Raw genomic sequence first — 21,112 nt, 5'->3', positions numbered from 1 at the left:
CCCACAAAAAGTCCAAACCCTCGTCCGAGCTCTACTCCTCCTCACTAATATCCTCCTCTTCATCCTGCCCACCACCACCCCCACCAACGCCAATCCCCAACCCCACACCCCCCTCCTCCTCCCGCATCCTCATCTCCTGCTCCGCTTGCTCCCTCTCCAACGCAGCCTCCAGCTCCGCCGCCAACCCCCCATCATCATCCTCCATACTATTCGACGCTTGCAACGGCGGCGGGCTCGGAGCCTTCGGTCTCCTGCTCTTAAGCGCGCTACTCTGTCGTCGCTTTGGTTTTGGCGCTTGGACAGGCGGTGGCGTGGGACTTCTTGGCTTTGTATCTCCGTCGCCATCTCCATCGTCAAGAATTAGTTCATCGACATCGCCGTTGTGATCTGGTTCTTCGTCGTCAGATTCGAGGTATTTGTATTTATCTGCGTCGTCTTCGTCCGCATCGCGCATCTCAACATCGACATCGACATTCGAACCCCTAGACACAGGCCGCTGGTCGTACCCCGAGCGCTGCGCTGTTCGTCCCAGCTGTGGTGTTCCAGTCCCAGAGCGAAAAGCACTAGGGTCAATCTTGTAGTTCCGCTTGCGTGTTTCGGGTGGTGGGGAGCCTGTGTCGATTTCTAGGTCGCAGTCGTCGGACGCGTCGTTGTCGACTATGATGCGCGGGGATTGTGCGGAGATGTTTCGGTGGTGTGTTTTGGTTTCCGTGGGTTTCTTGGCTGATGCGGGCGAGGGACGGTCTGACATGTCTGCTGAAGCGTCGTCGGATGAGTCGGGATCTGAGTCGAGGATCATCTCTTGTAATAGGGCTTGTGGTTGCTTTGTTTTCGTGGTCGGTTTAGGGCGAGTTGTTGTTTGCGCTTTTCGTGAGGATGTGGGTTTGGTGGATGTTGTTGTGGCATTGGCTGCTTTCCGCCGTCGACGATCGGTGGTCTCGGGGGGCATGTTTTTGGAACCGGACTTGATTTCTATGGGTCCGAAGGAAGGCGTGTTTGAGGACAGGTGACCGCCGGCAGGAAGTGGACTTGATAGGCCGCTCATCGGTGTACGACCTCCGGGCAAGGGTGTTCTGCTGGACTGCTTCTCTGCTGCCTCCTTTGCTTCGTCTAGGAAGTTTCTGTAGTCGAATGGATTGCTTGGATCTGGAGTTTCATCTTCGCCATCGTCGAAAAGGTCGTTGCTGTCATTGCGGTTACCATTAGCTTCTGACTCGCTTTGAGACTTTGGCAATTGGGCGTGCCGCTTGATGTAGTCGGAGGACAGACCAGTGCCAGACTTGATGTTCACGTTCAGAGATGCGGTGAGCTTCTCTAGCACATACGCTGACTGTTCCTTGTCGTAGAATAGGGCAAGTTGAGGTGTATCTTCTGGCTGTTCCGAGAGCCATCCTTCGTAGTCATACTTGCTCTCATTGTGCTGGTAGGACAATGTTAAGTCGTCTTTGGTACCCTTGATAGTACCGGAGCTGTTGTTGAGACCTTCCTTTGGAGTCCAGTTGTATTTGATGCTCATACGTGACGATGAGTTGGCCCCATCCTTCAGGCTGTCACCAAGGATGATGCGGTGTTCGCCGGGCTGATGTATGTCGACCATCTTGAAGGTAGATGTGCACGAAGTCGACAATGGAGGTATCAATCAAAATGGGAGGTCAATGCTCTTACAGTTGTAGTGTACTGGAGAAGGCTGTGATAGTTCCTGTTTCGGATCTCTGTTCCCACCATCAAACAAAGAGTGACCACAGCTGATATCGGTCAACGCCGAACAATGCGTTGTGTAGCACTCTGTAAACGCCACAAACGCCGTTTGACACACCCAATGCAAAAACAGACCAATTTCAGGAAGAGGATATAGAGGTCAAGCTATGAATGTTAACGAGTGTATAGAATACGAAGGAGGGATAGTTGAGTCTTGGGTTCAAAGGGTTATGGGCGTTCCAGGCTTACTGCTGATCGCGGTTCAGGCGGAGCTCGTTGGCATGTGGCGTTGGTGGGTCTGCAGATCCGGCGCTTTCCTTTCAGAACTCCTTTACGGATTTCCTCATAGCATTTATTCTACTGCTACGACGAACCGATGTCTCGTGCGACTTGTCCATATGGTGAACTAACACTATAAAGCTCATGCAGGCTCCTGAGTGGTGCTATATCCGCGAGCATTGATGCGATACATAAATGTACAGTATATCGACCTGGGAGTTTCAGTCATCTAGTGACTAAGCATTTCCCTGAGATTTGGGTTCCTCCAAAGGCGCGTTTGGCATTGCGGCTGGACTCAGCTGCCAGGCCATGTCAATAGCACCTTGTGGATTGCCTTTGTTGTACAAGAACAAACCCTGGATCGCAGCAGTGCTCGTGGTACTCATCGTTCCGTCCTCGAGACCTGCCAGCGCACCACATTCAACCAACCTCATCATGAACATGTCTTTCATTTGCTTTGCAGCTTCTTCGGTGTCGGATGCGTCACGGTAGAACCTATCCCACAGAGCAGATATCTGGTATGCTGTAGCATTGCCAAGACGTACCGTCATGTCGACTCTGCCGGGTCGAACAAGGGCTTCGTCGAGCCGCTCGATGTGGTTTGTTGTGAGAAAGAGGATGCGTTCCTCTGCGCTTGCCACTCCATCAAGGGCATTGAGTAAACCCGAAAAAGTCACGTTGGCACCTGCATAGCCGTCTGCTTCAACTTTCTGTCTCCGGTTATTGTATGCTGCATCAATATCTTCTAGCAGAACGAGGGTGCGCTGAGGAACGATGGTGAGAAGGTGGTTCAGTCGGTCGTCCGTCAAACCTCTCTCCGAAAGGTTGATGATAGCAATACCGTAATCCAGGTGACCGGCCAAAGCCTGGATGAAGGATGACTTGCCGGTTCCTGGGGGACCATATAGCAAATAGCCTCGTCGATATGGAACACCCCGATCAGCATACCATTTTGCAGAACCGATAAAGTCTTGAATATCTGCCACTATACGTTGTTTGACACCCTTCTCGAGTATCACACTGTCTAGTGGTCTCTTCTGTCTTGGCTTCCCGAATTTCTCCCAAGTCACGCCTCTTGCATTGTAGATGAGAGTCTTGCCTTCGACTGATTTCCTAGCTAACTCGTGAGCTTCGCGGAAAATACTCTCGAAGACGAATCGGTCACGGTAGAGGGTGGTCAAGGTGGTGGTTTCAAAGGGTCTCGAACCCGTACTGAGCATCTCGGTCCTGTTGGCTTCTCGCTGACGATTGACGTGTATGAAGGCGCCCTGATAGCGCATGAAGTGCTGGCCAGGCCCAGGTATCAAGGTAAAGTGAGTATTGATTGCGCCATTGGGCAACTCGACTTGAGATGTCTCAACTGCCAGATGGCGCATGCGCGGCGTGAGTCGCTGGAAGATACGTTCGCTCAGGGACAGTGGCTCGGTCGGATTACTGCCTCTGGACACATGGGAAGTCAATTGACGCTTTTCATGCTGGCTCATCCAGTAAAGAAACCAGGTATACGATTCATCTTTAATGCTGATCTCCACATCAACGAGCAGTCTCTGACGGATCAAGCCAGCAGCGCGTCGCAGTCCTCTCTGTCCAAACGCTGCGATTGCACCGAGACCTGCAAGACCGAAGCCGGCAGTGAAGAACGGATTGCTGGTCAGCTGGGAGAAGATGCCGCCATCTCCAGCACCAGCACCAGCAGAAGCTGAAAGCTGTTTTGCAATATCTTGCTTGCTTGGGGGTGGTGCTACCACAGAAACAGGTGGTGAGGCATGCTGCGCGATGGTTGTGGCAGCATCATCCGATTGCATATGCGCGACGAACGTGTTGACAGGTCATAAACATTAGCATCGATGCTGTTAGCGACAGCAGGTCGTTTTGCTTGGTCGAGTTCCATCCTAAGGCATCCCCGGCATCCTAGCGTTGATCGACGCCTGAGGCCTTCTTAGCTTAGGGATCGTCGTTGACCCGACCTCTGGAAAAGCCGAAGCGGCCGCTCTGCAAGCACAAATCCGGGCAGGTTAAGCGGACGGTGAGCCGCCAGAGCGCTCCTCAGGTTCCGGACGTAGCCCAGCTTCCTTTCGTCTTCTACGAGTATTACTGTTTGCGATAATGCAGCACCACGATGTCCGCACGTATTTCGATTGACATCTGCCTGCGGGATTAGCGGCCGTTCAGGCTTCCGATCATGTACGAAGCACGTTCCGAAGCGTGCGCTAGAAGTGATGAAAACCGACAGGAACGGGAAGCGAGCGGAGTTAAGGGACGCGATGACCTATTGACATCAGAATTTAACTCTTTTTGCAGCATGCAGTGCCGCCTGTATCCTAGCAGCTCTTTGTGCAAGCTGCACGGCGCAACATTGGACCTTCACATCTGTATTGGCAAGACTGGGCATTGCTGATTCATTCAATCGCTTAGGGACAATACGAAGTACATAATCCTCTTGCATTCGCGCGTCCATTCCTTATATCTTCCCCCATGCGCTCGTTTCTACGACTTCTCTTTCGAAGGAGAGGCTTCATCCCATATTCACCTTCACAACAAGCACATCGCACCATGACCTCCACCTCAGCTTCTGCTCTGCTCTATGCAGCAAGCATATCCCTTCCCACAACAACTGGAACACGTCCGGACGACGAGTTGACCAGAGCCAAAGCATGGCATGTCAAGAATGGCCGATTCGAGAATCCGTGGGAATCATGGTCCACGATGTCTCCATGGAGGATCATGAGTGGCATGCTCAAGAGGAGGTTTACAGGGAAGGCCAACAGTCCAGACACCACGCCCCCAACAGTCCCTGTCCAGACCCCAACCTTCCTACCCTCCCGGGAGCAGAACGATAAGATCCGAGCAACATGGCTAGGTCATGCCTGCTACTACGTCGAGTTCCCCTCTGGCCTGCGCGTCTTATTCGATCCAGTCTTCACAGATCGATGCTCGCCTTTCTCGTTTATGGGCCCCAAGAGATACACTGAAATGCCATGCACCATTGCTGACATACCAATAATTGATGCCGTCGTCATCAGTCACAGCCATTACGATCACCTCTCGCATCCAACCGTTACCAAAATCGCAAAACGTCATCCGAACTGCCAATTCTTTGTCCCCCTTGGAAACAAGAAGTGGTTTGAAGCATGTAACATTCACCAATGCACCGAGCTAGATTGGTGGGATGAGGTAGATTTCACCCTCACCCCGCAACACCCGTCCTCTGCCGACACGAAACCCAGTGTCTCTAGCGTGGGGTCAGAGTCTACACCTTCAGACAAGACAATCACGAGTAAAATATCCTGTCTGCCCTGCCAACACATCGCGAACCGAGGTCTGACAGATCGCGGTGCAACTCTTTGGGCTTCATGGGCAGTCACGTCTGGTGGTAAGTCCCTGTGGTTTGGCGGCGATACTGGCTACCGAGCAGTTCCAGAAGAGAGCGATGGAAAAGACGACTGGGCGGAGGAGTATGCACACCTTCCGACATGCCCGGCCTTCAAGGATATCGGCAGGCTAAGAGGTCCATTTGACCTTGGTCTGATTCCCATTGGTGCATATATGCCCAGATGGATAATGAGTCCCATGCATGCAAACCCTAGGGATGCCGTCGAGATCTTCCGCGATACAGCCTGCAAGCGCGCATTAGGCATCCATTGGGGAACATGGGTCTTGACGGAAGAAGATGTGCTAGAGCCACCAAGAATGCTTAGGAAGGCATTGGCACATCACTCCATCCCTGAGACTGGTGTGTTTGATGTTTGCGATATTGGTGAGAGCAGGGAGGTGTGAGTAATCTCTTATCACATTTTTGGGTTGGCAATCTGTATGATCAGCTTAGGAATATTTTTGTTGCGTTTCAGCGTGGGGATGGCATATAGGATGGAGCTGGTTATTGTGAATAATTGTACTATGTCCGCGCTGTGTATATCAAAGTTTCGTTGCTCTTCTTTGCATCCTTTTAGCCACAAGTTCATGTATCACACTAACACTTCTTAGGATATCACATTTGACCGCAGCTTGACTGTTGTATCAGGTTTGGCACAGTGTCGCATGTTCGACTATTGATTCTACTGACTTAGGTAGCTACGTCTATCGGTGTGTTTTTCCGCCGTCGCGAATCACTCAGGTTCGCTTTCACCGTGCAGTTCTGCACACCTGAAGTGGATGCCTCTGATCAGCAATGCTTAAGTATGACAGCGTCGCTCTACCGTGATTGTTTCTTCCAAAGACCATGCCTCAAGTTGCTCTAGTCCCACCTACTTTGTATTACTCGTGTTCCTGACACACCAAATCCTCCTCTCCCTATCCAAGTTGTTGCACCCAGCCACCACAGCAGGCAGGACATCACCATAGCAACTGCCTCCGTCGCCCGTCTTCTCCGAGAATGCAAGCCACTGGGCGCCGGCGAGGTAGACTGAATTGGATGTGTCGTCCATTGTCACGTCGATGAGGTTTGAGGCGTGGTGGCCATAGTTGAGTTCGGAGCTAGGGTGGTTCGGTCAGTAAGTACAATTGATTAGTGGTATGTGCCGCCGTGTAGGGTGCTCACCAATCGCCGTCTCTGTATTCGTTGGCTTTCGGGAGTTCGGCTGTGGTCAATGCTAGTAGGGTGGAGAGTAGGAGGAATGATAGAGTGTGCATAGTGGGTGTTTGTTTGTGTTGAATGATGCTGTGGGCAAATAGGTCAAATACTTGACGCACGATATGTATGCTTTGTCCCATATCCTGGATGAAGTCTCGAAGAATGGAGGGTTTTATATCTCGAGGTCCCATTCCTGCACAGAGACCTGTCGTAGCAGCACAATCAACGGAAAGCCGAGACATGGTGCGGTAGTACCTGCCGTGTGCCACCAGCAGGTTCCGAGCCAGGCGTGATGACAAATTTGATGGCTGCCCTCGATGGTGCTCCGGCGGACAGTGTCTTGTAGTGAAGGTTGCTGCCTGAATCCTCAGAGGGGAGGACAAACCGGGAGGCAGCTTGATGCTACTGGCCGCTTCAAGCGCTTTGCTCAGTCAAGCAGGAGTGGTTGCGTCGTGTCTCGGCACTCTGCGTCAGCACGTGCGAAAGCTGCACTTCGGGGTAGTAGCGGGGCTACCATGTGCCACATGTTATTGGGTAAGAGTAACTCGTGGCCAATAACGGCCTCAAGCCATCCGATTATGCTGGCCCTTGCACAAACCATCTCACCTATCACCCCTTCTTACATTCGTTCTCACCCCGCGCCTGCTCCGTCCGTCTTACCTTCTCCTCCCTCAACTTAGCCCTCGCTCCCTCCCTCTCCCTCCTCCTCCCTCTCATTCCCACCCCCCGCACCACACAAACCCCCAACAACGGCAAACTCACCAATCCAATTCCCCCAACAAGCGTGAAACACCACCCAAGTCCAATCCCCCCAATAACCGGACCCACAACCGCACTACTCCCCGCCCCCAACAAGCACCTCACAAGAATATTCGCCGCACCCGCAGTCGCCGCCCTTGACCGATGCAAATCGATAATCAGGACACTCAACACGGAGAACGAACTTAGCGCTGTGAATCCGATGATGAAGAGCATGGTGATCGGGCCTGCGATGTGAACGCGCGCATGTAGGAGCCATCCGTAGATGATGGTGGCGATGTAACAGATCGTCATCATCGGCACCGCGATCTCGAGGCGCGCACGTTCGATTGGCATGGATGTGGACAGGATATCAATCTGCTTGTGCCGGTCAACGGGTATACCCGACCGAGCGGCGTGGACTCGATACCGTGCGTCGATGGCGTGGGTGTTGAAGATTGCGGCGAAGATCGTGCCGAGGGCTTGAGGGAGGAAGAGGAGGCCTTGCTGGGTTGTGGAGAGGTTGTAGATGAAGTGGAATTGGACGGTTAGGGAGGTGGAGAGGGCGTAGAAGGTCGCGTAGAGGATGCCGCTTGTGGTGAGGAGGAGGGCGGTTTCGGGGTCGGCGAGGATGGAGAGGGTGGCGAGGGGGTTGAAGCGGGTTTTGTGGGGGTGGTTGTTGGAGTCAGGGTTGGATGGTGGTTGCTGGTTTGTTGGTTCGATTTTCTCCATGTCTTTCTGGGCTTTGCGTTCGCGGAGGAGGTCGGTGAGGCAGCGGTTCCATTTTGGAGGGTCGATGCTGCCGTCGCCGACTATTTTTCTGGCCGTTTCGGGGAAGAAAAGGAGGAGTGGGATGAAGTAGATCCCGCTTAGGATTAGGAGGAACCAGAAGATGCTGTGCCAGCCGAGGTGGTCCGCTAGGAGACCACCGGCTATTGGGGCTACGCTTGGGGCGAGGATGGTGGCGATGGAGGTGATCGAGATGTATTTGCCTCGTTCGGCGGAGGTGATGATATCTGCTACTGTGCCTTGATTGAGGCTGACGAGTCCACTGCATCCACAGCTTTGGATGCAGCGGAGTACCAGTAGTCCGGCGTAGGAGTTGTTCAGACCGAGGCCTAGGTTTGCTAGCATGTAGATGGTGAAGCCGACGACATAGGCTGGTCGTCGACCGTATTCATCGGCTATGGCGGAGATGAAGGAGGGGGCGATACCCTGGAAGATCAGGTATGTTGTGATTGTTAGATTAACCTCTGACACTGAGACACGAAGAGCTCGTGATATTGTGTCGATGGCTGGGAAGTAGATGTTTGCTGTGAAATGGCTGAAACAGGCCCCCAGGGTGCTGATGAGGACTAATATGGCTTTCTGACGGCCAGTGAATGTCGTGTAGGGGCGGTCGTTGGTCGCTACTCTGGTAACCTCCCCAGCTGATTCTTGATGAGCTTCGACATCGTCAGTCAGTAGTAGAGGTAGAGGATAGGTTGTTGCTTCGTTGTGAAGGTCCTGCTGGCTTTTGGAAGCAGTGTTATTTGTTACGGTGCTGCTGCTGTCGCGGCGCTTTGGACTAAAGTCGGTCATCACAGCAACGAGGATATTCAGTTAGAATCGAGGTTGAGAGAAACCTTGTGCGAATTGGTTTCTATATGTAGTCAGTGGTTTGTCCGGATGATGCTTGGCCCCGAAGATAATGGAGAGCCTTCAGATGTACATGCTGTGCATCCAGCGGCAGACCGCCGTTTCTTCAACCAATGCTTCCAGCTCCTCTGTCGAATGCCTGTCGACATGCAATGGACATGTCGGTAGTGAGTGCAGATCAGCCAATGAGGGTAGGAACGCTTAGCAGAAATGCAGGTGAAGCCGATCGCGGGCCGGGACCGGAATACACATAGGTTGAGGACCGCACGAAGTGAATGGCCGTCAACTTGAATCTGTCTGTAGCGCCCGAGTCACCCACTGAGGACCACTTGAAGCACGAGAACGAGGTGACATGCTGTCATAAGATCGGTCAAGCTAGGCCGAGAACCTTGGGTAAGCATAGACTGTATATGAGAAAGGGCGGATGATCCGATGGTTAGGCCAAGCGAACTGCGAGTAACGCAGTAGAATCTTATGACTCTGGCGCCTCTGAGCTCGTAACGCGAGAAGCCCGCAGAGGAGGCCGCTCAGACGATCTGTACCTTTCTAAGTTTCTGTAGCAGTGCAGTCTTCTCACTCTTCCTTGTAGGATGAGCTCTTGTGAGTTTCTTGATAAAGCGTGTGCGTCTTCAGGGCATTGCTGTGTAGCATAACGGACCGATCCGGCGTGGCAGCGCATATTCTGCGAGCAGTGATAGGATCTCATCGAGCTTCATTCTAGCAGCGAGCGACCTCAATAGGATAGAGCAAAAGCCGTAGTGAATGGCTTGTCCAGTGAACGTATTATTGCATCTGTTTGTCTCATCAGTGTTCGCGAGCCGGGTTCTGGGAAGGACAGCCGAATCACGTGATCTCGCGCCATGACTAGGACAGAAGTTCTGCGAAAGAGCAAGACTCCAGATTTTTTGTTCAAGGGATCAAGCGCATCGCATACCACTGTCCAAAGTCACCATCGCCAACCTCGATCACAAGGCTCTTACCACGAAAATCATAACGATCATTTCCCACACTTGCGACCATGTCCGATCCTCAGAGCCACGCGGCGCAATTGCGAGCGACGAGAGCGACACATCTATGGCGGATATGGAGGACGGTCAACGAAATGCTCGCCGACAGAGTGAGTAGTGTGAGAGCATGCTGACGAATGGTGCTGATGGTATCGGGCAGGGCTACGAAATAAGCAGGGAGGAGAAGGAGATTCCTCGTGACGACTTCATAGCACGATTCCAGGATGAGAATGGAGAAGTAGAGTTAGTGATTGAAGAAGGGTGCAGTGACTGTTGCTAACATGTAGCAACGTAGTCGACGCAAGATGACACTCAAAGCGAGTCCTACCACTGAAATGATGAAGCGCGACACCCCCAGACCGAGCAAGCTGAACCCAGACCCCTCGACAACGGCAGGCACCATATGGGTCGAGTTTTGCGCAGACAGGAGCGTTGGCATCAAGCAGACTCGGCAATTTGCCCACGTTCTGCTTGAATCGAACTATTCCAATGGTATCATGATCACTCAAGAACAACCAAATGCTGCTGCGCTGCGCGCATTCGACCCACTGCTGGATCAAGGAATCGAGGCAAAGCAGTTCAAGGAGGAGGATCTGTTGGTCAACATCACCAAGCACGAGCTTGTACCGAAGCACATATTACTGAGTGACGAAGAAAAGAAGGTGCTGCTAGACAGATACAGGCTGCGAGAAACCCAGCTACCACGTATTCAGAGTGATGACCCGGTTGCAAGGTATCTGGGTTTGCGCAAAGGACAGGTGGTCAAGATCATTCGAAAGAGTGAAACGGCAGGACGATATGCCAGTTACCGATGGGTATACGCCTAGTGTTCAGGTGTTTGTGTCCAGGTTTAGCGCAGGCGTTGGCAAGGTGGGCATTCTAGCTCTCAAGAAAAGCTCATTTATTTGCATTTAGAGGTCTATGGCCAAGCGAGGGTCAACGATGACGGCTGTCCTTGGAGGTTCCAGCACGCGACACGATAGACCTCTGGTCAACTTTCTGCTGGGTTTCCTGGAACGACTGGCATGGTAAGATGAATATGTGGACCTGCTCCGAAGATATAAGGCCGAGACAGGCCAGGTCACTACAGCACTGGATTCTTCTCGTTTGAGCAGCAAGTGGTTAAGACGTGGAGACACCATGTAAGTAGGCTCGATTCATACCTTCAGCAGTTGATGACCTGGCTCAGGCAGTCTGCCACTTTCTTCATTCCTCAAGCTTTCTTTTCCTCCATGTCTTTTTGCTGTTCCGTTGATGGTCATAGTTTGCCGTACCAAGATTAGCAAACTGCACAAACCAAGCAAATTCGAGTCCGAGTTCTCCGCAGCGAGGCGTGCCCCACAGACATGCATGTGAATTGGAACTTAGAGCTGAACATGAACTTTTTGCTGTAGAGCTTCAAGCTGGTTAACTTCAAGCTCTAAACACGCAAAATGGGTCGCGGAGGTAAACGAGTAGGTATGTCTTTCCGGGACAGCATTCTCGATGTGCTAATATTGCTAGGGCGGCCGAGGTCGAGGTGGTCGCGGCGGTCATGGCGGTGGAAATCGACGAGATCGCCCAGATACTCGAACCGATAAATCGACGCTGCCTCGAAATAACGAGAGATTTGAGAGTTACTACAATGGTCTCGGTATTGTACCAGAGGACGAGCGCGATGCCTTCTGGAAAGCCATGAAAACGGACCTGCCAAACAGCTTCAGATTTACTGGTTCAAAAGCGTCAGTCGCACCAATCTATCGTACCTGCCATTGCTAATTTTTGCTAGACACGCGCTTGCCGTGCAAGAACGACTGCGCAACCACTACATTCCCGAGATCAAGTCTATCCAGTACGAAGGCGCATATGTCGAAGCCCCGCAGCCTGTCGAATGGTACCCAGACAAGCTGGCCTGGTACATGACCACCCCCAAAAATGTCATCCGTCGATTCGGTCCCTTCGCCAACTTCCAGAAGTTTCTCGTTGCTGAGACGGATGTGGGCAACATTACAAGACAAGAGGTGGTGAGCATGATACCTCCATTGGTCATAGACCTCAAGCCTGGCATGACTGTGCTCGACCTCTGCGCTGCTCCCGGTAGCAAGTCTGCTCAACTGTTAGAACTGGTGAATGCCGGTGAGGAAGATCGAGCTCGACAGGTTGCACACAACTTCAATAGCGGACTCGACAGGCCAGCAGGAGAAGAATTCCTTGACGACGGCCGCTCTACCGGCCTGCTCATTGCGAACGATATCGACTACAAAAGAGCCCACATGCTGGTTCACCAGATGAAGCGTCTCAGCTCACCAAACATAATTGTTACCAACCACGATGCCACAATATATCCTTCGATTAAGATCGCCTCCAAGCCTGCTGAGGATGGCAAACCAATCCAGAATCGCTACCTCAAATTCGACCGCATTCTTGCTGATGTACCATGCTCGGGCGACGGCACACTAAGGAAGAATCTCGAGATATGGAAGCAATGGACCCCTAGCAATGGTCTTGGTCTTCACGCAACACAGGTCAGGATCCTCGTTCGAGCTCTTCAAATGCTCAAGGTTGGTGGCAGAGTTGTCTACTCTACCTGCAGTATGAATCCAGTCGAGGACGAAGCAGTACTCCAAACCGCCATAACTCAGTGTGGTGGTAGAGGCATTGTCGACCTTATGGAAACCAAAGATCTGTTGCCGGGTTTGAAGCGATATTCTGGTTTGAAGAAGTGGAACATCATGGACAAATCTGGGAGAACATGGGACGACTGGGCTTCAGTCGAGAAATATCAGGCCGAGCATGGCTTTGATGGGCTTAGTAGGCTCGCTGAATCCATGTTCCCTACTGACAACGATATGCCCTTGGACCGCGCCATGCGTGTCTATCCTCATTCGCAGAATACTGGTGCCTTCTTCATCGCCATACTGGAGAAGAAATCCGAGATACGTGCCGGCCATACAGCAAAATCATCTAGCTCAACCACTTCCCAGCCAAAAGTAGCTGCCGAGGAGTCCAAGGTCAAGGTTGAGGTCGCTGACTCGAACGGCGTGACTAATGTTATGGACACAAAGACAGATGGCGAAGTACTGAAAGAAGAGGGGCAAACAGATGAGCAACCAGCTCCCGAGCCGAAAGTCGAATCCGACCCACTAGTCAAGCTCGAGGACAATGTGCAATCACCTGATGAGGCCTCGACAAAACGAAAAAGAGAAGACGAAGAAGCGCAGCCGCAGCAAGAGCACAAACGTGTGAAGAGTGAAGATACCCAACTCAGACAAGAGAACAAGAAGAAGAATAAAGGTCAAGCTTTCGAAGAACCTTTTAAATATGTCGACGAGAACATCCCCGAGCTTCAAGGCATCAAAACCTTCTACGACTTGTCACCGCAGTTTCCGATGGATAGATTTATGGTCAGAAACGCCGAGGGTGTTGCGACTAAGAACATGTATTACACTACCGCACTTGCTAAGGAGGTCTTGCAGGAGAACGAAGGTAAAGGCATGAAATTTGTGCACTCAGGTGTTAAGATGTTCGTCAAGCAGGATGCGCCCTCACCGGATACTTGTCCTTGGCGCATCCAGACTGATGGCCTTCGTATACTCGAGACGTGGGTCGGCCAAAAGCGCATCGTGAAGCTTCGGAAGAAAGAGACACTCAAGAAATTGTTGGTCGAGATGTTTCCTCGCTTCCACGACGATGATTGGGCCAGCCTTGACGAGCTGGGCGATCAGATGCGCGATCTGGGCATGGGCTGTTGCGTCCTCGTTGTTGAGCCCTCTGAAGATGAAGGAGGCTTCAGCGAGAGGATGGTCTTCCCTCTATGGAAGAGTATCCATAGTCTGAACTTGATGATGCCCAAAGAGGATCGGAAAGCCATGCTGTTGAGACTCTTCAACGACGACTCACCGTTGCAGAACATGAATCAGAACAGGAAGCCTGAACAAGCGGCGGCCAAAGATCAAGCAGAAGGAGCACCCGCACCTGCAACCACAGAAGAAGATGGCGACATAAAAATGAAAACGAGAAACAGCAGTTCACCAGAACCGATACCAAACGCCGAGAAGGTTGCACCGTCAGAAGACGAAGATGATGGAGGCGTGTCACTTGAACAGGGTTGATAGAGGTATGTAACATAAAAATGGCATAATCCACCAATAGTGGAGGCTGAAAATTAAGGAAGCATACAGCACGCCCTTCCTGTATGCTTGGCAACTTCGGTGATGAGCTTCCTTCCAGTCTGTTAGTTCGGGAGTTCGACTGCCAAAAATGCTTGTGTTCCCGCCTTTTCCGAACCGAACAATGTGGTATGTCCCAGGAGCTATTTTCTAGACTACTTCTCAACTACCACCTACTGTCCTGGGGTAGCAAAACAATTTGCTCGACGTATCCGAGAGCAGCAGTTATGGTCGCCTCGTGAACATACTGTTCGAATATGTCTCCTGAGCTTTGGTTTCCACCGTGACACAAAAATTCCTACATGCCAAGGCTAGGCGTTCAGGAAAACCCGCCGATCTTCTGCGATCGCAGTAAGAGCCAAGGGTTCAGGGCCAAGCGCTACGCAACCGGAAAAGTCTTGGTACAACAGCAAACCAATTACGGTATGTTTGTGCTTGTGTGACGTGTGCTGAGACTTCGGTAGGCACATGCGTGGGTATCTCGCGGTACTCGTGCTGAGTCCTCCTTATCCACTTTTCAGTCCTATGCAACGGAGTTGACGTGTGCCAAACGTGGAGGTCATGCGCGGGAAAGTTGATACCAAGAACGTTCCGTCTCCATGATGTGCCGGCCTGGAGGAGACGGGGCGCGGTGGGTATATATGATGGGTTCATCTATTCCGTCGACATTGCTGTACCACCCCGTCGCGCCCATCACAGACGCACATCTTGCAAATCTGTGATCTGACAATACAGGTACAGCAATGCCTCTCCCGAAGGTCGACGCCGAGGCTGTCGAGCATAACGACTACGAAAAGTCAAATATTGCAGCACGCCGAGGTTCAAGCGCATCATCGATTACAGCGCACGACGAGAACGGTCAACGCAGAAGGTCAACGCGCCAACCCAGCGTTGCCGCGCTTCTTCGGAACCCGCTGTCCGGCCTGACTGATGGCGAAGTCCTCAAGGATGTTGACGCTTTTGTTGACAGCAGAGGACTCCAAGAGCATCGAGATGCGTTTCATAAAGGCGGTCTTCTTGCACGTGTTCAGCAGCGACAAGATGGCTTCGAATATGTCGACATGTTGAGTGAAGAAGAGAAGGATATCCTCAGGCATGAAATTCATCACCGATGGAGTCAGCCCTTCGCGTTGTACTTTTTGGTTGTTCTCTGTGCAGGGTCTGCAATTGTCCAAGGTATGGACCAAACGGCGGTCAACGTATGAAAACCCTTCCTTCTACTGAAGCCATGTCTGACCTTCATCAGGGCGCGCAGCAATTTTATTTCGATGAATTCGGAATCACCAATGTCTGGCAACAAGGCCTCCTCAATGGTGCTCCCTATCTCTGCTCACTTCTGATCGGGTGCTGGCTAAATGCACCACTCAACAAACTACTGGGTCGACGAGGAACAATCTTCGTTTCATGCATAATCTCATTCGCTGCCTCATTTTGGATGGCAGCAGCAAACAACTGGTACAACCTGCTCATCGCTCGGTTTGCACTCGGTCTAGCAGTCGGCGCCAAGTCCTCCACAACGCCTGTCTACTCTGCTGAATCTGCACCCAAGAACATTCGTGGTGCCCTCACCATGATGTGGCAGATGGTGAGAAATCAGAGAATCTTCATGCTTCAGACCTGGCTAACATATATTCAAGTGGACCGCATTCGGGATCATGCTTGGGTTTGTTGCATCAGTCGCATTCCAGGGCTTGAAATGGCCTGGTAGCCCAGAGGTTGGCGAGCCTGGCACACCGGGATATATTGCAGGAACTGCTCAATTCGCACCCTGGAGATGGATGCTGGGCTCTACAGCCATTCCACCAGTATGTCCGATTCAGTGAGCAGACCTCAGGAGGCTAACGAATCACAGTTCTTCGTATGCATTATGGTATATATGTGTCCTGAAAGGTATAATGACCTCTAGAGATTGTCTTAGACACCTATGCTAACGGATACTAGTCCTCGATGGTACATGGAGAAGGGCAAGTGGGACAAGGCGTTTAACTCTTTCTCTCGACTTCGAACACATCCTATCCAAGCAGCACGCGACATGTACTACTCTTTCAAGTTACTCGAGGTCGAAGCATCGCAACGAGAAGGAAAGAACCTCGTCAGAGAAATGTTCACCGTCAAGCGCAACCGCCGAGCCGCTCAGTCTGCCTTCTTCGTAATGTTCATGCAGCAGTTTTGTGGCGTTAACGTTATCGCATATTACAGGCAAGTCACACTCTCCACATACATACGTCAAAATACTAACAAACTCCCTAGCACCTCCATCTTCGTCCAAGCCGGATACAGCCAGAGCAACGCTCTACTCGTATCCTTCGGCACAGGCGCAGTAAACTGGTTATTCGCGTACGTTCCCCTCCACACCTCAACTTCCCCAGCTAACCCCCAACAGCATCCCAGCCATCTACACAATCGACACCTTCGGCCGCCGCAACCTCCTCCTCGTCGGCTTCCCCCTAATGGCCCTCTGCCTCCTCTGGACCGGCTTCAGCTTCTGGATCCCTGAGTCCCAAGAAAACGCCCGCATCGGCTCCATCGCCGCCGGCATCTTCACCTTCATGGCCATCTACTCTCCCTCCGAAGGTCCCGTCCCCTTCACCTACTCCGCCGAGGCATTCCCACTGTACATCCGCGATCTCGGCATGTCCTTTGCCACCGCGACCTGCTGGGGCTGGAACTTTATTATCTCGCTTACGTGGCCTGCGCTCGTTGAGGCATTTACGCCACAGGGCGCGTTTGCGTGGTATGCGGCTTTCAACTTATTCGCTACGGTGTATACGTACTTCTTGTTGCCGGAGACGAAGGGGATGACGCTGGAGGAATTGGATAGTGTGTTTAGTGTTGGGAATAGGCAGCATGGGAAGTATTATGTGGAGAAGATGCCGTATTATGGGAAGAGGTGGATGGGGAAGGATCGGGAGCCTTACCCTCCGCTTTATCAGGTCGGGGAGCAGGCGAAGGAGAATACTGGTTGAGATGGCATATTGTTCTGTGGGCATGTACCCGTCAGTGCTAGTGTGATTCATCTCGATTGGTCTATAAATATAGTACTCTAACCTACATATCTACAGATACTCCACGTGAATCCACATCAACGGTACGCACGATTAACCCTGACTCTACCGAAGTGTGCCCCAACACCAGACCTTGCCGCTACCAACGGGTCCCTCGAGCTCGTATAAGCCCTCGTGTCATAAGAGATGGCAATTTGGCCTCAATAGCTCCAGCAGAATCTCCGATAGATGCAATGGCAGACTCACTATCTGACCCGCTGTCAGACTCGCTGTCCGACTCACTATCCGAGAAGTCTTCGAACTCACTTTCTTGCTCTTCCATAACCTCATGGTGAGTCTCCTCAACCAGCCTTACTTCATCCTGAACTCTGGCAGTGACAGCCGCTTCTCGCAAAGTCCCGTAGCTCAGACCCGTATCTACTGATGATCGCGTCTTCGTTCGGGGATTGAGTATCGGAAGCCTCAGGTGCCAGGAGGCTCTGGTCGTCTTCACCAATGCGTTGGTTGCGGAGCTCCGGGATCATTGAACGGAGAGGATAAGGAACACTATCCGATTTGAGGGCATTCAGATAATCGCCCATGATGCAGCGGTTGAGATCATTGAATCGGTGAGTCTGAACTTCCCAATGTTCGATATTTGCGTAATTTATTGCTGCCCACGTCTCGGCTCTGGTCAAGCAATTCTGCAGACTCATGTTTTGGCGCTGCAGAGCCAAGATCTGCTTCTGTGCTTGCTGCATCTGCTTAGCATGTTTGGCGTTCTTCTCATCTAGGAGCTTGCGAGTGAAGATACCCTCATTGACGTTTTCATTGATCTGCTCAGCTACGAGTCGTTTCTCCTTGCTGGTTCTGCCAGGCTTTCCCTCAGCAGTGTCGTTGGCCTTCCAGGTTCTTTTCTTTGGATAGCTGGTGAGCTATCACTTGGTTTATATTGAATTCAGACAATGCACGCTCGCTCCTCGGCTGTTATGAATTCTCCTGTGACAGGACTGTGCACGTCAACTGTATGTTTCGGCTTCCTTTTCCTAGGCTTACCATGCTTCGTCGTGTTGCTTTCTGGTGTGTATTGTTTGGTTGTATTTTCACCCTCACGGCACATGCTCTTCATTTGAGCTCGTTCCTATGCATCTTGTGGCCAGTCCTCGGCATTTCTGATCCATAGCTCTAGGACTTCCTGGCTAAGCTTCTGTGGAGTGAGGATGAACCCTTTATGATTGAAATAGGAAGGGTACTCTTGGTGGCGCAACTGCTTGTTACCATTACCCTTGTATGTAGTGAAGTGATTGAGGATATAAGTGTAAAGTGAGTTGGCATCTGGAAAGGTCTTGTCCCACGCGGGGTGGTCGGGTCGCAGGTGTGGGTAGCGTTGTGCGTCAGTCATTCGAAGTTTCTGAGAGGAGTCGCTTATGGGCAGATCCTTATCGGCATCCGAGACTTGCTCATCTCGTGCTCTTTTCTTGCTCATGCCCGAGCTCGATGATGGCGGGACACGGCTCGCCAATGAAGAATCTTGTGCATCGTCGTCAGAAGTGTCCCGAGAGCCTTCGGCTGTATCATTGAGTGCAGCTGACTGTCGGCCTATGTCTTCGCTCTCCGAGACTTCTGTATCATCTTCGTATGCATTCTCGTCGTTAGGTATCCTGTTCGTAGTACCTGAGCGCAATCTTCTGCCATTAATAATCGACCGCCATTTCTTGCGAGTGGCTTCTGAAGACTTCTTCTCACGTACCTCTTGAGCTAAGAGCTCATCTGCCTGCTTACAGCATTTCTCCCATTGTCCACTTGCACCACGGTCGCGTCGAGTATTTTGAACAGCAATGGCCACAGCCTCCAGAAATAGTTGTCTCCTACTACCGTCGAATAGATAGTCTTCATCAATACCGCCGACCTGAAGCTGAATGCGATTACCCTTCAGCAGAAAACCAAGCGGGATGCGGCGTTCATCTGCAACCTCGCGTGCGGTCGCATGCTTGCTTTGGGCTTTCGGCAAGCCACGACTGCCTGGACCTTTACGCTTCCTGCTTGATTGGGACATTGTTGCTTGAACAGGACTGGCTTCCCCAGAAGTGCCATTGCCGCTGGGCATGTTCGGTGATGTCGAGCGACATGAGGTCCGAATTTCAACACATCCTTCTGCCGTAGCGTTTCGCCCTCCAGAACCAGGAGATTCTGCTGCCTCGGACGGGCTTTGAGTGGCAGGCGTCTCCTCCCTGGATTCTTCTGCAGCGTCTTCTGCCATAGCGAATTTCTCCTTGGATTTTCTTGACGTTTTCATGTGACGATGCTTGCTACCTGGAAAAGTACCAGATTGACTTCGCAAGCATACGGCTCCTACCTCATATAGTCACCCAACACGTGTCAAAGATGTCTTGTGTTTCAACGAATTTGTACCACTTTTTTCTCAGATTATGATCGGTATTGGTGAATGAGGATTCAGGCATGCGGTTGACACTGACCAGAGCCTCTCCAGCGTTAGCGAATACCGGTACACTACACTGATCGGTATTTCAGCGATTCCCTGTAGTGTAGTGTAGTGTAGTGTACCGATACTGTAGTGATGCTGACTTATTCACATATTCTCGCTATTACTAGTCCTAATCTGGTTAGTGGAGTCTAGACCTATCCATCCCATCTGATAGAACACTACCTAGATAGGCAGCACTAGCGAGCACTAAGCCTAAAAAAGACTATTTCACTACACCACTACACTGTATTACTACAGGGCGACGGGCTGTAGTGTAGTGTAGTGTACCGGTATGTAGTGTAGTGCTGGGAGAAGCTAGAGTATGAGAAGACAGCTGGTTCTAGCGATATTGGCGAGGAGAAAGAGAGGATCTCAAAGGTTTCGAAGCGTGGCAGAGTGTCTTCAAGCGAAGCTAGTCAGGACGACGATGCGCATGCCAGCAAGAAGCGATAGCCAAATTAGCGTGGTGAAGTGATCGACTTCTGGGACTACTGGGCAAAAGCAGCTGCATACGTGTCGGTCGTCAATGAGTTGCCGATATGTCTGTACTTCTTGGCCACGACATTGTTCCAACATATCGATACTGAAGGTCAGAGATAAATCGGTGTTCGTACTGCTCAGTGGAGCGAATCGCTAGCCAGCAAGTGAATGTCTACCTAGAGTAATCCCTCGTCAGCCCCAGGATCTGTCGTGGATACCACCGCAGCAGTGACCAATTACCAATTCGATTACACGTACCTCATGAAAGACTGCTACGATACTGGTGCTGAGTACGTAGCATTGGTCGAAGACGATACTCTTGCTGCAAGGGATTGGTATCGGCGCAGGAAAGAAGCACTCGACGATGTCTCCACTCGAATGCGCGACAAGCCAAACGACCGATGGGCATATCTCAGGCTCTTCTACGTGGAGGATCTGCTAGGCTGGAACAGCGAGGACTGGCCGCAATACTTGTTCTGGTCGTTTGCCGTTTGGCTTGTTCTTACTGCAGGTATGTTAACTGCGAAGAGACACTTTCGCCGACACCTGGACACACTCAGCTACAGCAGCATTGCGATCGTTTCAGGTGTGTTCATTCCCCTTGGAATAGGACTTCACTTCATGGCTGGCCGCTAGACGATGTGGCCTATCTCGAATGGGGTCTAGCCAATCAACAAGTATGGCTGCTGTTCGTAGGCATTAGTGTTCCCTAGGTCTATCATATCAATCATCCTCTCCGAGTCAGACTTGACGACTGACTGGCTTGTGGACATGATGATTGAGAAGATAGCTGACAAGGAGCATTTGCAACGCTGGGCTCTGGTCCCGGCATCGTTCCAGGCATTGGAACAACCAGCTCGAAAGGCTACGGCTTCGACGACAATGCTAGGGACTTGTGGGATTTTCGGTTTGAAGATCAGCCTTTGTGAGGAAGTAGTAGTCCCTAGCTAAAACGCCATTGTTGACCAAATCAAGAGGCTTTTATGCGTGCCAGAATGCTTTCATGCCATTATTTAGGAGAGGGTACTAGTACCCGAACAGCACCCTGTGTAGAAGAGCCTCATGAGGGCGGATGGATCTGCGGT

The 21,112-nt window shown here is 51.6% G+C and overlaps 10 protein-coding genes across 10 annotated transcripts; 4 read left to right on the top strand and 6 right to left on the bottom strand.

Moving 5' to 3' along the window:
* Positions 1-31: 31 nt before the first annotated feature.
* On the bottom strand, positions 32-1,597 carry PMZ80_010344 (uncharacterized protein; the record flags this gene model as incomplete). The annotated part of the gene is made up of 1 exon (XM_064878734.1): positions 32-1,597. The coding sequence occupies one exon, from the start codon at positions 1,595-1,597 to the stop codon at positions 32-34; it is 1,566 nt and encodes a 521-aa protein (XP_064725428.1).
* A 616-nt stretch (positions 1,598-2,213) lies between these two features.
* BCS1 (Complex III assembly protein translocase and chaperone) lies at positions 2,214-3,782 on the bottom strand (the record flags this gene model as incomplete). The annotated part of the gene is made up of 1 exon (XM_064878733.1): positions 2,214-3,782. The coding sequence occupies one exon, from the start codon at positions 3,780-3,782 to the stop codon at positions 2,214-2,216; it is 1,569 nt and encodes a 522-aa protein (XP_064725427.1).
* Positions 3,783-4,530: 748 nt separating this feature from the next.
* PMZ80_010342 (uncharacterized protein) lies at positions 4,531-5,754 on the top strand (the record flags this gene model as incomplete). Its single annotated transcript, XM_064878732.1, has 1 exon — positions 4,531-5,754. One exon carries the CDS (start codon positions 4,531-4,533, stop codon positions 5,752-5,754), a length of 1,224 nt encoding a protein of 407 aa, XP_064725426.1.
* A 467-nt stretch (positions 5,755-6,221) lies between these two features.
* On the bottom strand, positions 6,222-6,606 carry PMZ80_010341 (uncharacterized protein; the record flags this gene model as incomplete). The annotated part of the gene is made up of 2 exons (XM_064878731.1): positions 6,222-6,450; positions 6,515-6,606. The coding sequence occupies 2 exons, from the start codon at positions 6,604-6,606 to the stop codon at positions 6,222-6,224; spliced, it is 321 nt and encodes a 106-aa protein (XP_064725425.1).
* A 550-nt stretch (positions 6,607-7,156) lies between these two features.
* On the bottom strand, positions 7,157-8,866 carry PMZ80_010340 (uncharacterized protein; the record flags this gene model as incomplete). The annotated part of the gene is made up of 1 exon (XM_064878730.1): positions 7,157-8,866. One exon carries the CDS (start codon positions 8,864-8,866, stop codon positions 7,157-7,159), a length of 1,710 nt encoding a protein of 569 aa, XP_064725424.1.
* A 1,075-nt stretch (positions 8,867-9,941) lies between these two features.
* Positions 9,942-10,757, top strand: RPB5 (DNA-directed RNA polymerases II 24 kDa polypeptide (RNA polymerase II subunit 5); the record flags this gene model as incomplete). The annotated part of the gene is made up of 3 exons (XM_064878729.1): positions 9,942-10,040; positions 10,091-10,173; positions 10,226-10,757. The coding sequence occupies 3 exons, from the start codon at positions 9,942-9,944 to the stop codon at positions 10,755-10,757; spliced, it is 714 nt and encodes a 237-aa protein (XP_064725423.1).
* A 606-nt stretch (positions 10,758-11,363) lies between these two features.
* NCL1 (tRNA (cytosine-5-)-methyltransferase ncl1) lies at positions 11,364-14,021 on the top strand (the record flags this gene model as incomplete). The annotated part of the gene is made up of 3 exons (XM_064878728.1): positions 11,364-11,384; positions 11,434-11,651; positions 11,699-14,021. 3 exons carry the CDS (start codon positions 11,364-11,366, stop codon positions 14,019-14,021), a joined length of 2,562 nt encoding a protein of 853 aa, XP_064725422.1.
* Positions 14,022-14,821: 800 nt separating this feature from the next.
* Positions 14,822-17,044, top strand: PMZ80_010337 (uncharacterized protein; the record flags this gene model as incomplete). Its single annotated transcript, XM_064878727.1, has 5 exons — positions 14,822-15,277; positions 15,325-15,663; positions 15,716-15,897; positions 16,020-16,415; positions 16,462-17,044. 5 exons carry the CDS (start codon positions 14,822-14,824, stop codon positions 17,042-17,044), a joined length of 1,956 nt encoding a protein of 651 aa, XP_064725421.1.
* Positions 17,045-17,439: 395 nt separating this feature from the next.
* Positions 17,440-18,121, bottom strand: PMZ80_010336 (uncharacterized protein; the record flags this gene model as incomplete). The annotated part of the gene is made up of 2 exons (XM_064878726.1): positions 17,440-17,997; positions 18,119-18,121. 2 exons carry the CDS (start codon positions 18,119-18,121, stop codon positions 17,440-17,442), a joined length of 561 nt encoding a protein of 186 aa, XP_064725420.1.
* An 82-nt stretch (positions 18,122-18,203) lies between these two features.
* PMZ80_010335 (uncharacterized protein) lies at positions 18,204-19,358 on the bottom strand (the record flags this gene model as incomplete). The annotated part of the gene is made up of 1 exon (XM_064878725.1): positions 18,204-19,358. The coding sequence occupies one exon, from the start codon at positions 19,356-19,358 to the stop codon at positions 18,204-18,206; it is 1,155 nt and encodes a 384-aa protein (XP_064725419.1).
* Positions 19,359-21,112: the final 1,754 nt, after the last annotated feature.

Source organism: Knufia obscura (genome assembly GCF_036327395.1).
Source record: "Knufia obscura strain CCFEE 5817 isolate CBS 148926 chromosome Unknown scaffold_17, whole genome shotgun sequence".
Classification (NCBI taxonomy): Eukaryota; Fungi; Ascomycota; class Eurotiomycetes; order Chaetothyriales; family Trichomeriaceae; genus Knufia; species Knufia obscura.
The sequence above is the reverse complement of the archived record's forward strand: the minus strand, read 5'-3'. Positions and strand labels throughout refer to the sequence as shown.